We start from the raw sequence: 16,249 nt of genomic DNA, 5'->3' as shown, positions 1-16,249 counted from the left end.
CTTTCGATGTGGTAGAAAGTCACTTGTTCCCTATTGCTCCACAGGCCTCAAGGCGCAAAAGGTCCTAACTTCTTTTTCAGCAGCTGGTAGCTGAAGCATTCCACATGAGCTCCCATCTACACTCCTTCAGGAAAGCGGACCTTGTCTGCAGACCCCCTAGCAGCCAAGCTGTTAGAGGAGTGTCAGAAGGGGGCAAAAATACTTCCGTATCCCAATCTTCCACACACCCCTTAAAGATTCTTAAACCTGCTTGCCACTGAGATTTGCCACAAGGAGGACAGGGCAGCATCCAAGAATTGATTCATCATTTATATCCACCTGGACTAGTTTTGACTCAAGGTGCTGACCTGTTTTCTAAGGCAGGTATAGCCCTGAGCTCATCAAAGGCCTGCACTTGCTTAGGGAGAGATCAGTATCTATTAGGGCTGTAAGCGATTAAAAAAATTAATCATGATTAATCGCACTGTTAAACAGTAATAGAATACAATATAATTTAAATATTTTTGGATGTTTTTTACATTTTCAAATATATTGATTTCAATTACAACACAGAATACAAAGTGTACAGTCCTCACTTTATATTTATTTTTGATTACAAATATTTTCACTGTAAAAAACAAGAAATAGTATTTTTCAATTCACCTAATACAAGTACTGTAGTGCAATCTCTATCATGAAAGTTGAACTTACAAATGTAGAATTATGTACAAAAAATCCTGCATTCAAAAATAAAACAATGTAAAACTTTAGAGCCTCCAAGTCTGCACAGTCCTAGTTCTTGTTCATCCAATCACTCAGACAAACAAGTTTGTTTACATTTACAGGAGATAATGCTGCCTGCTTCTGTTCTGTTATCTATATATATTATGATTCATATATCAATGTAATATGTTATTGGTCATTGAGACCTGGTATGAATGACGTGTGCTTGACATGAATACGTGTGTTGCAAGCTGGCAACTGAAGAAAGAACTTAAGGTCAAGAACTATTAGAACTATTTGTGCAAAAACAATCTTGTTATGTTCCAAGAAAAATAGGGAGAATCAGCAGAAAAGGAAACACCACCAGCTGGACTGATATACAATTGCATAAGAATTGGAGGAAATGGCACGCCTTAGATCATGGCTGCCCAGAATTGTCTCTTTGGAATTGTGTGGGTAGAAGGCCTAGTAAACAAAGGCAAAGAACCGATGATGCGATGGAATGGACTATAAATGGTTGCCTATGATTTCTGCAAATTGGAGTCGTTATTGATCCAGAGCCCTGTGTGGATATAGATGTGGTTTTCACTGGCTCCCCGCATCTTATGATCTTATGGTTGGAAGGAAACTTGACTAGCTATTGGGACCATTCTGATCTTTGGACTCTGGTAGAGTATGTTTGGGGTGTGAATGTGGAGTGAGTAAGGTTTGTTTTGTAATCAATAAAGAGCATTTAGAGTATTATACACCAACACAGTGTCCAGTATCTGCCTGCTCCTCATCCCGTAGGGAGACCTCTATTGCGGGTCTAACACTTCTTGTTTACAGTATCACTGGAAAGTGAGAACCGGTGTTTGCATGGCACTGTTGTAGCCGGCGTCACAAGATATTTACATGCCAGATGCGCTAAAGATTCATATGTCCATTCATGCTTCAACCACCATTCCAGGGGGCATGCCTCCATGCTGATGATGGATTCTGCTTGATAACAACACAAAGCAGTGTGGACTGACGCATTTTCATTTTCATAATCCTAGTCAGATGCCACCAGCAGAAGGTTGATTTTCTTTTTTGGTGCTTTGGGTTCAGTAGTTTCCGCATTGGAGTGTTGCTCTTTTAAGCCTTCTGAAAGCGTGCTCCATGTGCTCATCCCTCTCAGATTTTGGAAGGCACTTCAGATTCTTAAACCTTGGGTCGAGTGCTGTAGCTATCTTTAGAAATCTCACATTGCTGCCTTCTTTGCGTTTTGTCAAATCTGCAGCGAAAGTGTTCTTAAAATGAACATGTGCTGAGTCATCATTCGAGACTACTAGAACGTGAAAAATATGGCAGAATGAGGGTAAAACAGAGCAGGAGACATACAATTCTCCCTCAAAGAGTTCAGTCACAAATTTAATTAACACTTTTTTTTTTTTTAAATAAGCATCATCATGAGCATGGAAGCATGTCCTCTAGAATTGTGGCCGAAGCATGAAGGGGCATACGAATGTTTAGCATATCTGGCACATAAATACCTTGCAATGCCAGCTACAAAAGTCCCATGCGAACTCCTTTTCTCACTTTCTGGTGACATTGTAAATAAGAAGTGGGCAGCATTATCTCCTGTAAATGTAAACAAACTTGTTTGTCTGAGCAACTGGCTGAACAAGAAGTAGGAATGAGTGGACTTGTAGGCTCTAAAGTTTTGCATTGTTTTGTTTTTGAGTGCAGTTATGTAACAACAACAAAAATCTACATTTGTAAATTGCACTTTCAAAATAAAGAGCTTGCACTACAGTATTTGTATGAGGTATTTCTTGTGTTTTTTACAGTGAAAATATTTGTAATAAAAATAAATATAAAGTGAAGACCGTACACTTTGAAATCAATATATTTGAAAATGTAGAAAAAACATCCAAAAATATTTAATAAATTTCAATTGGTAGTCTATTGTTTAATAGTGTGATTAAAACTGCTATTAATCACGATTAATTTTTTTAATCACGATTATTTTTTTTTTTTTGAGTTAATTGCATGAGTTAACTATGATTAATTGACAGCCCTAATATATATATACATGCGGTGTCTTGTTTAATGCAGCAGTGTTACCTGCCAGTAAGAGCTGGCACAATGGTTTTAAAAAAATATATATTTACAGAACACTTTTTGTCACTAGTATAAAAATGGCACTAGAGCTCAGAGCTGTTCCACGTGGGCTTTGTTCACTTACACAAACCCGGACTGAAGGATGCATCAAGCTGGCAAGGAATGGAGGGGAGGCTCAGTCCAGCTGGGGTGCAGGAGGGGCTTCTCTACATTACCACTTTTGTGTGTTTGTCAAAGCTAAAAAAGTTTGAAAGAAAGTCCAGCATCATTTGGAATCTCCATAAAAAGCTCTCCTTGTCTATCTGTGGCAGTCTGGCCAGGTCTAGTCGCCCATTTGGCTTCTTTCCAGGGGATGAGATCCAGAGCCTGAAGGAATAAAAGAATTATTAGACATAACGCAGGCACATCCAAGAAAAAGGCCTGGGGAAGGAGAAGCCCAAGTGGTGATTCTTCCTCTGCCACTAATTACTTTGTCACCAGTCCAGACTCGTTCCCACAAACACTTCGAGGCATCAGGGGGGCCTGCACCTCCCTCCCGTTCCATGCACTCTCCTCTGAGGCTATCCCAGACTTTCCATTATTCCTTTTCATCCTCCTCAGGGTCACCAGTCTCCTCACCTACCCCACACATGGCACTTTGGCCTTTTCTGCACTCACCATTTTTCTTGAGTTTCCCACTGCTTCAGCTCCACTGGCTGTGGCAATGGTGGTAGCCCTAGTTTAGATTAGGTGCCAGCAGCCACTTGTGTTTTCACCATTGGTGTCTAGAGCTGCTATGAGCACGGCTAGATGGCACATTAGCACTCCCAACAATGAAACTGCAGCAGGGGAGCAATGGAGGACATTTTCTGAGGAGAAGAGGCTAATATAGGCAGTAACTATGAGCAGTTTCCCTTCTCCAGAGAGTGAGCTGTAACTTCCATGATGTGTGGACCATCTCTGTGAACACTAGTGCAGCTGACATGGTGCTCTCTTCACCATACTCTGAGACTGAAAGGTGCTGGAGAAAAACCATGTCTGACTCTTACCTGCAGCCTTTGTGGTTGCCGCTGCCTCCTGGGAGCTCGGAGTGGGGTTGTGAAAGAGCATCCTTGTTTCTTCGTCCCGAGAGCAGTTCTGCTGCAGGAAGGACATTGCCCGGTAGCACACCTCCCTCTCCTCCTGTAGCTCTCCTAGACCTTGGTGGTGTAGATGAGCATCCATTTCAGGCGTCCCATCCCAGGAACTACAGCCTCCATGGGTCCCTCGACACTCTAACGGCAGGACTAGCTCACAGTCTCTGTCCTCAGGAATGATAGGGATGCGCTGACCTATGTCACGCACCCCCCTATAGCAGCTTGGCAAGGCCTCATCAGGAAGTGTGTACTGTACACTCACTGCATAGTCCTCTGTGTAGCAGCCACCAGCTCCACTGCTACCGGTGCCACCACAGGCAACCTGCTGCTCTTCATAGAAGCAGCAGGGCAAGCCCTCATATTTCACCCCATCTGTCCTATGCAAGTGGTCTGAGTTAACACTATACAAGCCTTGGGAACTACCTGGCTGCTGTTCCAGCCCCGGGCCACACCCTCCCCAAAGTGGGGAGCCCAAGAAGAGTGCACCGCAGTCTGTTGTCCCACTGCTGGGCTCCAGGGCAGCGTGCTGGAGCTCAAAGCAGCAAGCACATGCTTGCTCCATCAGAGGTCCTGCTACTTCTGGACCTTTCCAGTTCCTTTTAACATCCAAGGCAGCACTGGGAGTAGCCTCGAGGCCTCCCTCTGAGGTAGTGCCATTTGAATCCCTGTGCTCTAGTGAGGAATTACTGCTGTAGTTCATCTCCATGCTGCAGTTAGAAAGTTGGTCCCCTGAGGAAGAAGCTGGCACAGGCCGACAGTCAGCACCCAGCAGAGCGTGCCCACGTGCCAGAATCTCGTCCTGATGGGGGCCCTCTAGGAGAACAATCGCCCCTCGGTTTGTGCCACCAGCATCCCCCACTCGGCAGGGGCTCTTGCTGCGGTAAATATAAGGGTCATAGTCACTGCTCAGAGAACTACGGAAGGTGGAACAGCTCCCATAGACCCCCTGGTTGCTGACCTCTGTACAGTCAACCATGGAATCACTGGAGGAGCAGTGGCACTGGCCAGAACTGCTGCTGCTGCTGTCACTGCCCGGGCAGTCAGCCAGGTAACCACTGCACACTGAGCGGTGACCATGATAGCAGCTAAAACTGGAGGTGCTGCCACTCTCTAAGCGGGAGGAGGGCATTACATGTACCACAGGAGGGAACAGCATGCTGCCACCAGGCTGGAAGGCACGGGAGGGACCCTTTGAGGCAATGCCAGCTGGAGGCTGTCCATCTTGCTCAGGGTAGCTAAGGCCTTGGAAGTAGTAGTGCTGGTACATGGTCTCATACTGGGAAAAACAAGCTGCTTTGGAGAAGTTACGTCCATTGAACTTGGGCCTTCGGAAGGTATGAGCTGGAGAATAAGCTCTGTGCTCCAGGCCACAGCGATGTGTGTTCAAGGCATGATCCAAGTGAACAGGCTGGTAACTTTGGATGTAAGTAGGGGACTGTGCTGGGTACAGGCTCTGCTCACCATGCCGGTCCACTGTAAGTACCGTGATGGGATTTCCATGGGGGTCCATGCTAGTCCGGGTGGGATATGCAGTTATCTGGCTGGTCCTGTGCACTCGGCCAGGATAATGAACTGGCAGGATCACCCTCTGCTGCCGGCTGCGCACTGGGTTGGTGGATTCCAAACATACCGGACCTGGGTTTCCCTTCTTTTGTTCTGGATGGGGAGAAAAGCAAACAGTGTGTCCTGGAAATGCAGCCACTCTGCTGAGGGTTTGTTACCTGGCAGACTGCAACAGTGAGTAAAAGTGCCAGCCTGCTCCAGAGAAGTGACACAACCAACACAAGCACACTTACCCAGAAGTTCTTTGAAACACCTGGGTCTACTGGCCAGGGAAGGAAGAGCAATGACTTCAGCTCCTTCCTCTGCATAAGCAAATATGCTGCCTATTCAGCATTCCCAGCCCTCTGGGTTAGGAACACTGATCTCTGCCCACCTTTTTCCATTCTTCTTACAAATTATTTAAATGGAAAATGTTTTAAAGTCAATGAAAGAACCACATTCTATGTTGCTGCACAGAGGAATCTAGGAATTTTACAACTCCCTCCCACATACCAGCTGCTTTTAATTTATTTGCTTTTCTTGATATTTACCCATATAAATACAGTGAACTTGGGTGAATTTTATTTGTGCTTCTTTTCTACACAGACTGATAGATGCTGCCCTCTGGTGGATGTGCCCAGGATAAGAGATATGGTAGGATAGTGTCCTGGCTGTTTTAGGACATGGGGTCACTCTCAAAGAAACTTCTTTAATTGACCTCTGTTACCGGCTGGCATCCTTGAAGGAAGTCCCAGGATTGTATTACAATACAGATCAATCACCAAAGGGATTTTCCTAGGAGTGTACAGAAATACACACAATTTCCCCTCCATCCAGAGAGCTGAGAAGTCCAGAAATGGCCCTACCTGGGTGTGTGCATTTGAGGGGCAATACTTACCTATAATGTTATGGCGGCAGTGGGGGCAGGTATGATGCTGCAGCAGCCAGGGATCCACACATTTTTTGTGGAATCTGTGAGTGCAGGGAATCACCCGCAACTCCTGTTGGGGAGAAAGAAGAAAATTAATTGATTCCCCCTAAAGGGCATGAATACTCACACTCCACACCTAGTTCTTCTGGCTTAGGTACAGATCAGGTCAATTCCCAGCCTCTTACTGGAAGAGGGGAGGAAAAGCCACCAACCTGTGTTAACAAATAACTAAGAGCATAGTTGCTGGAGAGAGTTTGTGCTGATTCACATGGTGAGCATCTCCATGCTCAGCAATGCTGTTAAGCTTCATTCCCTGTTGCATCCTGTCCTCCTCTCAAGCTACTCTTTCCTCTAAAACCTCTAACCTACCTCCAGCAGCATCCAACAGTTCTAGCTGGTTTTGTGCTCTTTCTGGCAGGGTTCCCTACGGCCACATTCACTGTTGTTCACGTGCAGTGTTGAATTACTGTAGCAGTTTTTTTTTTTTTTGATGTCTGACAAAGGGTGTATTTTTTATTTGAGGGGAGGAAATTTTAAAAAAGGCAGTGTCTCCTTTTTATTTATCCAGTGTCTTCAAACTTCACACTGAGATTTTAGATTGCCCCTTCCCTTTGGGCCATGCTCTTTGATTCATTCCCTTCCTTAGTTCCTGAGTGTTGTCATAGAGGAGACGGCAACCAGGCACTTTTCACTATGGCACTAACACGGATGGAGGCTGAGAAGTTAGAAGTCATTTTCTGCAACTTTGAGATTCTTCCAAGGTATTTCCTCTGTAAGGAGGTGAGACGATGATTTGGTGAACCTACCTCATGTAAAATGGTAAAGGCCATGGTAAATGGTAAAGGCCTAAGTGACCTTAATGGATCATACACACACATGTATCACCTATTAGCTAGTAATATATATAAGCAAATGCATAATCAATATAAATGTAGGCCTAGTTTAGTGTGGTTCATCAGATCTTTGAATAATCCTTTTTTGGGAAGAAATGCAAAACAAGGTTTTTGGCTTACTAAGTATCCTGTTATTTCACTCCTTAGAATGCCTCTGATTTGGGTATGAGGTTCCAAGGATGAAGTAAGAATGAGAGATTATGATGACCCAGCCAAATATAATCAGGGTAAACACAGGAAGTCCCCAAAGTCTCTGTCAAACATTGATAGTTTTGTTACTGCTAATAAATAGATACATTATACAATTTAGAGTGTAAGGCAGAATCTTGTATTTGGTCATAAAACATCAGATCAGAGGAGAGGGGCGTTTGATACAAGGTCTCATCTTGGGTATAAAAGAATGTACTCAGACTTAAGTCTTCGCCTTTGTTTGTGTACAGCCATCTCTGTATATACTCAGTCAGTTCATTGGCTGGCCATCGTCAACTGATTACTGGGGCGTGGCACTTTGTACCTATTCTGAAATAACCCTGTTCCTTGGATGGGAACTCTGAAATTAGCAGTGGTTTTCGCTTTGCTAGATTTGTAAGGTAACCTATGGATCTGAAAACATCCTTACATCCTGATCTTATTTCATATCTCACTCTTTAAAAGCAGCCCACACATCAAGAGTGCAGTTCCTAGAGCAACACTTTACTGCTCTCTGGCAATGACTTTGCCTTTGACAGCACATTCTGACGCAGCACTGCAAGATTGTACAAACTGCTTTGCTGAGGCTCCTTGTACATTGGCCTTACCTTCAGCCGAACAGAAACTGAAGCTATGTACCAGCCAGCTCCTCAACAACTTTCCCAAGAGTCATCAGTAAGCTTGGAAGATACCACACTCTAAGCTGCCAAACACTTTACTTATCTTGGCAGCATGTTAAACAATCAAGTGCAAATCAATCACAGAGTGGATGTGTGAATTAAGAAAGCCAGTGCAGCATATGGTTGCCTTCATCATTGAATCTGGAAGCAACATGAAATCTATTTAGATGCAAATCTAAAACGCTGTTGTCTTCATGATATTGCTCTACAGGTGTGAAACATGGACCTGTTATCAATGGCACATTAAAAAGCTTGGAAGTTTCCACTTGTGACACCTACAATGACTGCTGGGCACCAAATGGCAGGACCAGGTATCCCACACAGAAGTCTTAGTGCAAGCTGGTTCGGCTGATATTGAAGGTCATTTGATTTTGATTTGTTACCAGCTGAGATGGACTGGTTATGTAATTTGTATGCCTGAGACCCATTTATCAAAACAAATTCTACATATGAATTAAGATTGAGCAACTACAGGCACGGAGTGCAGATGAAACACTTCTAAAGATACTCAAACAAAATCTGCACCCAAGAAATATTTCTGACTCTATCTTTGAGCATTACATGGTGCCAGGCTGTCAGGGTGGCTGTCCATGACTTTGATAAGAACTGCATTGCATAGCTGGGAGCACAGTGTCATGTATGGAAACATGAAGCTCAATCAACACAAATAGACAAATGACTCTGGTCAGTGCGGTCAGTGTTGTTCTTCCTGAATCAGTCTACGGAGCCATGAGATGATCCACTCATACAAAGTGTAATTGCTGACATAGTTCTTGAAATCAGGGTGATCCAGTACTTATTTATTGTCGAGGTCCAAATTTCTTAGTCAAGGTATAGTCACAGTTCAGACATCAGAGAAAATAAAATAATGATAAGTAAATAAAGAGATTTCGGGGTCCACTCAAAAGCATCTGGCAGTCTTCATTTGGCCCATGGTGCACCTATTAACTACCCCTGGTCTATCAGATCGAGTTTTGGAGAGGAAGCCCTCCCTACACTTTCAGCAGGATGCAATCAACACTGCCACACCTCCTATCCACTGATCCCCACCCTTGGTTCATGTGCCACCAAATACACATCTGGTGACAACTGTGCCAAAACTGGCCCAGCATCATCAACCAACCAGATTAGAGAAACTGCTTTCTTTTACCTCCCCATCAATGTATTTCTCCAGGCAGATGGCACAGTCAGATGTTGAACTGCTGCTTAGTGTGTCCAGGGCTCCACAGCTTCCTTCACGGTGACCCTTACTTTTGGACTTGAACTTCCTGGTTTCCATCTTTTCCAGTGCCTGCACTGCAAGCCTGTTCATGGAATTCTACAATATAAAACACAACGTTGCTGCTTGAGGGATTGAGGCAATTGGAATAGCAGAAAAATAATGCCGTTCCTAACCATTAACATCTGTAACGATATCCCCTCAGGCTGAGATGGGTGTCAAGTCTCATAAGCTAAGCAGATCCTGATTAGGCTTCTCTCTATGTGGAAGATATCCTGGAAATGAAATGCACTACAGGGAGGAGTGTGGGTGATCAATTTATCACTGAGCTAAACATTCTCTGTGCAAACAGAACACAGTCCTAACCAGTTAAAACACGAAAACAAAAAACCAACCAAACAACACCCATGCGTGTGTGAGCACGCACCACACACAGCACTTGAAGAGAAGTAGTTTTCCAAACCTGAAAAAAAAATGAGTAAAACTGATTGAGAGGAAAAACTTAAACAGAAAAATGTGAGTGATAATTGGAATTGTTTAAGAATATTTTATTTTGCTAGATCCCCAAAACACCTACAGTTCTACAATCACAAAAGAAGACTTCCTCAATTAAAAAGCCATTCTGACTAAAAAGAGGAATGGAAGCACCACTACAAAACAAAAAAATATATTTAGCAAATGAGGAAATTGATAGCAAAAACTATAAAATAGAAATTGATAAAGGAAGTCAAAAGTGCCAAGGAAAAGTCTTTTGATAGTAGGGTTAAGGACAATAAAAAGGAATAATGAAACGGGGAAAAAGTCCCAGTAATAAGCCTGTTACTAGAAATGGTAAAATGGTCAATCAATCAGAAAAGGTAAGTATTCAAGACATACTTTTGTTCTCTATTTTGAGAAAAAGACCAATGACAAAATACTTTCTAGTTCGACAGTAACTAGGTAAGATGTTATACAGCATCTATTAAAAGACAGACAGACACAGGCCATTTAGACCCAGCGGTCTCAATTCTTTGGTAAGCTGGGCTCAATTCAAAGTTAAGGTTGTGTGTCTGTCATGAAGGTCACAGATTCCATGAGTTTCTGTGACCTCTGCAGCAGCCGGTGCGACTGGCTCCAGAGCTGGGGCAGTCTCATGCTACCACCCCCTCCCACCCCCAGCAGCGGTAGTTTGGATGTGGGAGGGGGCACAGGACTGGGGTGCATGGCGGCGCTTACCTCAGGAGGGCTTCCCAGAAGTGACCGGTATGTGTCTGCAGCTCCTAGGTGGAGCAGCTCTGCATGCTGCCCCTGCCTGTAGGCACCCAACCTCCACAACTCCCACTGGCTGCAGTTCCTGGCCAATGGGAGCTGCGGAGCCATCGCTCATGGCAGGGGTAGCGCACGGAGCCCCTTAGCCTTCACTCCCTCTAGGAGCTGGCAGGGACATGCCGGCCACTTCCGCGGAGCCGTGCGGAGCCGGGTAGGGAGCCTGCCAGCCCTGCCAACCCTCCTACCCCACCACCAGCAGGGGTTTCAGGCTGCACACCCCACCCCAAAGCACCTGTGGCCCCCCAGTCCAAGTTTTACTTAGGGGTATATAGTACAAGTCATGGGCCATGAATTTTTGTTTACTGCCCATGACCTGTCTATGACTTTTACTAAAAATTATCTGTGACTAAAACATAGCTTTATCAAAGTACATGTGCTGTAATTCAGCAAATACAAGCTCACACATCTAGGAAGAAATAATGTAGGTTACACACACAGGATGGAAGAATGTATTTTGGAAAGCACGGGTTCTGAGAAGAACTTAGGGGTCAAATGGACAACCAATTGAACTGCATTCGTGTGACGCAGAGGCTAAGAGAGCGAAGATGATCTCTGCATGTATAAAAGCAGAGGAATGATGACTAGGAGCAGGTAGGTGGTACCACCTGAGTATATGAAATTGGTGAAACCATTACTGAAAACTGCGCCCGGATCCGGATCCACCTTTCAAAAAGGATGTTGAAAAACTGGAAAGTGGTCAGAAAAGAGTTTCAAGAATGATCTGAGGTCTGGAAAATCTGCCTTAGACAGTGAGAAGGTAAGAAGATCAGTCTGTTTGGTTGACCCAAGAGAAGATAAGAGGTGACATGATTGCGATTTATAAGCACTTACATGGGGAGAAAATTTTAGATAGTACAGGGCTTTTTAATCTCACATTCAAAGGCATAACAGGATCCAATGGCTGGAAGCTGAAGCTAGAAAACAAATGTGTACCTTATTTCCAGTCTGAATTTAACTGTGAGGGTAATTACCATTAGAACAACTTAAGGGATGTGGTGGATTCTCCATCATGTGAAATATTTAAATCAAGACTGAATGTCTTTCTAAAAGACCTGCTTTAGCTCAGCCAGATGATACAGCCTTGACACAGGAATTAATGGGTAAAATTCAATGGCCTGTGTTGTGCAGGAAGTTGTACTAGATGATCATATGGTTCCTTATGGCTTTTAAGTCTCTGAATCTATGACCCAATATGGGATATACTCTTTTATAGGAACAACAAGGAGTCCAATGGCACCTTAAAGACTAATAGATTTATTTGAGCACAAGCTTTCGTGGGTAAAAACCTCACTTCTTCAGATGCTCATTCACCTGCATGTCTACTAATGTGATATATGCCATCATGTGCCAGCAATGCCCCTCTGCCATATACATTGGCCAAACTGCTACCCAAGATCCATAAACCTGGAAACCCTGGATGCCCCATCATCTCAGGCATCGGCACTCTTACAGCAGGATTATCTGGCTATTTGGACTCTCTCCTCAGACCCAACGCTACCAGCACTCCCAGCTATCTTCGAGACACGACTGACTTTCTGAGGAAACTACAATGCATTGGTGATCTTCCTGAAAACACTATCCTGGCCACCATGGATGCAGAAGCTCTTTATATCAATATTCCACATGAGGATGGACTACAAGCCGTCAGGAACAGTATCTCCGATAATGTCACGGCAAACCTGGTGGCTGACCTTTGTGACTTTGTCCTCACCCACAACCATTTCAGATTTGGGGACAACTTATACCTTCAAGTCACTGGCACTGCTATGGGTACCCACATGGCCCCACAGTATGCCAACATCTTTATGGCTGACTTAGAGCAACGCTTCCTCAGCTCTCATCCCCTAGCGCCCCTCCTCTACTTGCGCTACACTGATGACATCTTCATCATACGGACCCACGGGAAGGAGGCCCTTGAAGAATTCCACCTGGATTTCAACAATTTCCACCCCACCATCAACCTCAGCCTGGACCAGTCCACACAAGAGATCCACTTCCTGGACACTATAGTGCAAATAAGTGATGGTCACAAACACCACCCTATACCGGAAACCTACTGACTGCTATACTTACCTACATGCCTCCAGCTTCCATCCAGGACACATCACACGATCCATTGTCTACAGCCAAGCCCCAAGATACAACCGAATTTGCTCCAATCCCTCAGACCGAGACAAACACCTACAAGATCTTTATCAAGCATTCTTAAAACTACAGTACCCACCTGGGGAAGTGAGGAAACAGATTGACAGAGCGAGACAGGTACCCAGAAATCACCTACTACAGGACAGGCCCCACAAGGAAAATAACAGAAAATAAGGAAAATAACACCACTGGCCATCACGTACAGCCCCCAGCTAAAACCTCGCCTGCACATGTCAACGATCTACAACCTATCCTGGAAAACGATCTCTCACTCTCACAGACTTTAGGAGGCAGGTCAGTCCCCGCTTACAGACAGCCCCCCAACCTGAAGCAAATACTCACCAGCAACTACACACCACACCACAGAAACACTAACCCAGGAACCAATCCCTGTAGCAAACCTCGTTGCCTACTCTGTTCCCATATCTACTCTAGCGACACCATCAGAGGACCCAACCACATCAGCCACACCATCAGAGCCTCATTCAACTGCATGTCTACTAATGTTATATATGCCATCATGTGCCAGCAATGACCCTCTGCCATGTACATTGGCCAAACCGGACAGTCCCTATGTAAAAGAATAAATGGACACAAATCTGACATCAGGAATGGTAACACACAAAAGCCAGTGGGAGAACACTTCAATTGTCCTGGACATTCTATAACAGATTTGAAAGTAGCTATACTTGAACAAAAAAACTTCAGAAACAGACTTCAAAGAGAAACAGCAGAACTAAAATTCATTTGCAAATTTACACCATTAATTTGGGCTTGAATAGGGACTGGGAGTGGCTGCCTCATACAGAAGCAGCTTTGCCTCTCCTGGAATTGACACCTTCTCATCTACTGTTGGTAGTGGACTACATCCACCCTGATCGAATTGGCCCTGTCAGCACTGGTTCTCCACTTGTGAGGTAACTCCCTTCTCTTCATGTGTCAGTATATTTATGTCTGCATCTGTAATTTTCACTCCATGCATCTGAAGAAATGAGGTGTTTACCCACGAAAGCTTATGCTCACATAAATCTGTTAGTCTTTAAGGTGCCACTGGACTCCTTGTTGTTTTTGTCTATACAGACTAACACGGCTACCCCCTGACACTTGACTACTCTTTTATAGGTCAGTGCAGACCTAAGTTCCCTTTAAGCTGCGCAGCAGGCTATCAAGGGCCACGCAGGCGGGGGGACTGGCACCTCTCCCCCAGTTCTGGAGGAGCTGCAGCGAGAAAGGGCTGTGGGGGGGGCCCCTCTCTCCATGTTGCAGCCCCAGGGCAGCCTGCACCCCAAACCCCTCCTGGCCACTATGGATGTAGAAGCCCTCTACACCAACATTCCACACAAAGATAGATTACAAGCTATCAGGAACAGTATCCCCGATAATGTCACGGCAAACCTGGTGGCTGAACTTTGTGACTTTGTCCTTACCCACAACTATTTCACATTTGGGGACAATATATACCTTCAAGTCAGCGGCACTGCTATGGGTACCCACATGGCCCCACAGTATGCCAACATTTTTATGGCTGCCTTAGAACAACGCTTCCTCAGCTCTCGTCCCCTAACGCCCCTACTCTACTTGCGCTACATTGATGACATCTTCATCATCTGGACCCATGGAAAAGAAGCCCTTGAGGAATTCCACCATGATTTCAACAATTTCCATCCCACCATCAACCTCAGCCTAGACCAATCCACACAAGCAGTCCATTTCCTGGACACTACTGTGCTAATAAGCGATGGTCACATAAAAACCACCCTATACCAGAAACCTACTGACCGCTATTCTTACTTACATGTCTCCAGCTTCCATCAAGGACACACCACACGATCCACTGTCTACAGCCAAGCTCTACGATACAACCGCATTTGCTCCAATACCTCAGATAGAGACAAACACCTACAAGATCTCCATCAAACATTCTTAAAACTACAATACGCACCTGCTGAAGTGAAAAAACAGATTGACAGAGCCAGAAGAGTACCCAGACGTCACCAACTACAGGATAGGCCCAACGAAGAAAATAACAGAACGCCAATAGTTGTCGCCTTCAGCCCCCAATTAAAACCTCTCCAGTGCATCATCAAAGATCTACAACTTATCCTGAAAAATGATCCCTCACTCTCTCAGATCTTGGGAGACAGACCAGTCCTTGCTTACAGACAGCCCCCGAACCAGAAGCAAATACTCTCCAGCAACCACACACCACACAACAGAACCACTAACCCAGGAACCTATCCTTGCAACTAAGCCCGATGCCAACTCTGTCCACATATTTATTCAAATGACACCATCATAGGACCTAACCACATTAGCCACGCCATCAGGGGCTCGTTCACCTGCACACCTACCAATGTGATATATGCCATCATGTGCCAGCAATGCCCCTCTGCCATGTACATTGGCCAAACAGGACAGTCTCTACGCAAAAGAATAAATGGACACAAATCTGACATCAGGAATCATAACATTCAAAAACCAGTAGGAGAACACTTCAGCCTCTCTGGCCACTCAGTAACAGATTTAAAGGTGGAAATTTTGAAACAGAAAAGCTTCAAAAACAGACTCCGACGAGAAACTGCTGAGCCTGAATTAATATGCAAACTAGATACCATTAACTTGGGTTTGAAGAGAGATTGGGAGTGTGTGGGTCAATACACATATTGAATCTATGTCCCCATGTTAAGTATCCTCACACCTTCTTGTCAACTGTCTAAATGGGCCATCTTGATTATCACTAAAAAGTTTTTTTCTCCTGCTGATAATAGCTTATCTTAATTAATTAGCCTCTTACTCCACCTTTTCATGATCTCTGTATGTATATATATAACTTCTTACTATATGTTCCACTGTATGCATCTGATGAAGTGGGCTGTAGCCCACGAAAGCTTATACTCAAATAAATTTGTTAGTCTCTAAGGTGCCACAAGGACTCCTGTTCTTTTTGAGGATACAGACTAACACGGCTGCTATTCTGAAACCTATCCTTTGTTAGAATTCATCAACACCACTCCGATCAATTTCTCTCCCTCCTCCACGTGGGAATAACAACAGAGTTTCTGTAGCACTCCCAGCCCAAGGGATCAACTTATCAAGCACAGCAGAGTATAGCAGGTCTCTTAGTAAAGTTCCACACCTTTTCAAAGTGCCGTGCATCTTTGGATAATACCCTTTTCACAAAGATTGTTTTTCCAGACACTGAACCCTTCTCTCTCTTCAACAGCACTGACCCAACTCTCTAGAAGAGGCAGAGACAGCAGTCAGAGTGCAAGGAAAGTATCATTATTGATCCTGAGCTCAGGCAGCTCTTACCTGACTACGTCGCTGCTTCAGTTTGATCTTGACGAGAAGAATGAGGCAAACGAGAGAGACCACCACAAAAAAGGCGAGGAAAATCCCCATGTCAAAGTACTCTGTGGGTTGCTTAGAAGTGAAGAAGA

General features: G+C 44.5%; 1 protein-coding gene across 2 annotated transcripts in view; it reads right to left on the bottom strand.

Annotated features, from left to right (window-relative positions):
• Positions 1-1,313: 1,313 nt before the first annotated feature.
• The window catches only part of ZNRF3 (zinc and ring finger 3), a 217,491-nt gene continuing 202,555 nt past the window's right edge, over positions 1,314-16,249 (bottom strand). For both annotated transcript variants that reach the window (XM_074972553.1, XM_074972554.1), the window contains 5 exons: positions 16,122-16,232; positions 9,288-9,455; positions 6,343-6,445; positions 3,816-5,558; positions 1,314-3,153 (listed from right to left, as the gene is read on the bottom strand). In XM_074972553.1, the coding sequence (XP_074828654.1) occupies positions 3,110-3,153; positions 3,816-5,558; positions 6,343-6,445; positions 9,288-9,455; positions 16,122-16,232 (2,169 nt within the window). In that variant the 3' untranslated portion in view covers positions 1,314-3,109. The remainder of the gene's footprint in view (positions 3,154-3,815; positions 5,559-6,342; positions 6,446-9,287; positions 9,456-16,121; positions 16,233-16,249) is intronic.

The sequence above is a fragment of the Natator depressus genome, chromosome 15 (genome assembly GCF_965152275.1).
Source record: "Natator depressus isolate rNatDep1 chromosome 15, rNatDep2.hap1, whole genome shotgun sequence".
NCBI classification, from domain to species: Eukaryota; Metazoa; Chordata; order Testudines; family Cheloniidae; genus Natator; species Natator depressus.
Note: the sequence above shows the minus strand (reverse complement) of the source record. Positions and strands in the feature narration are given on the sequence as shown.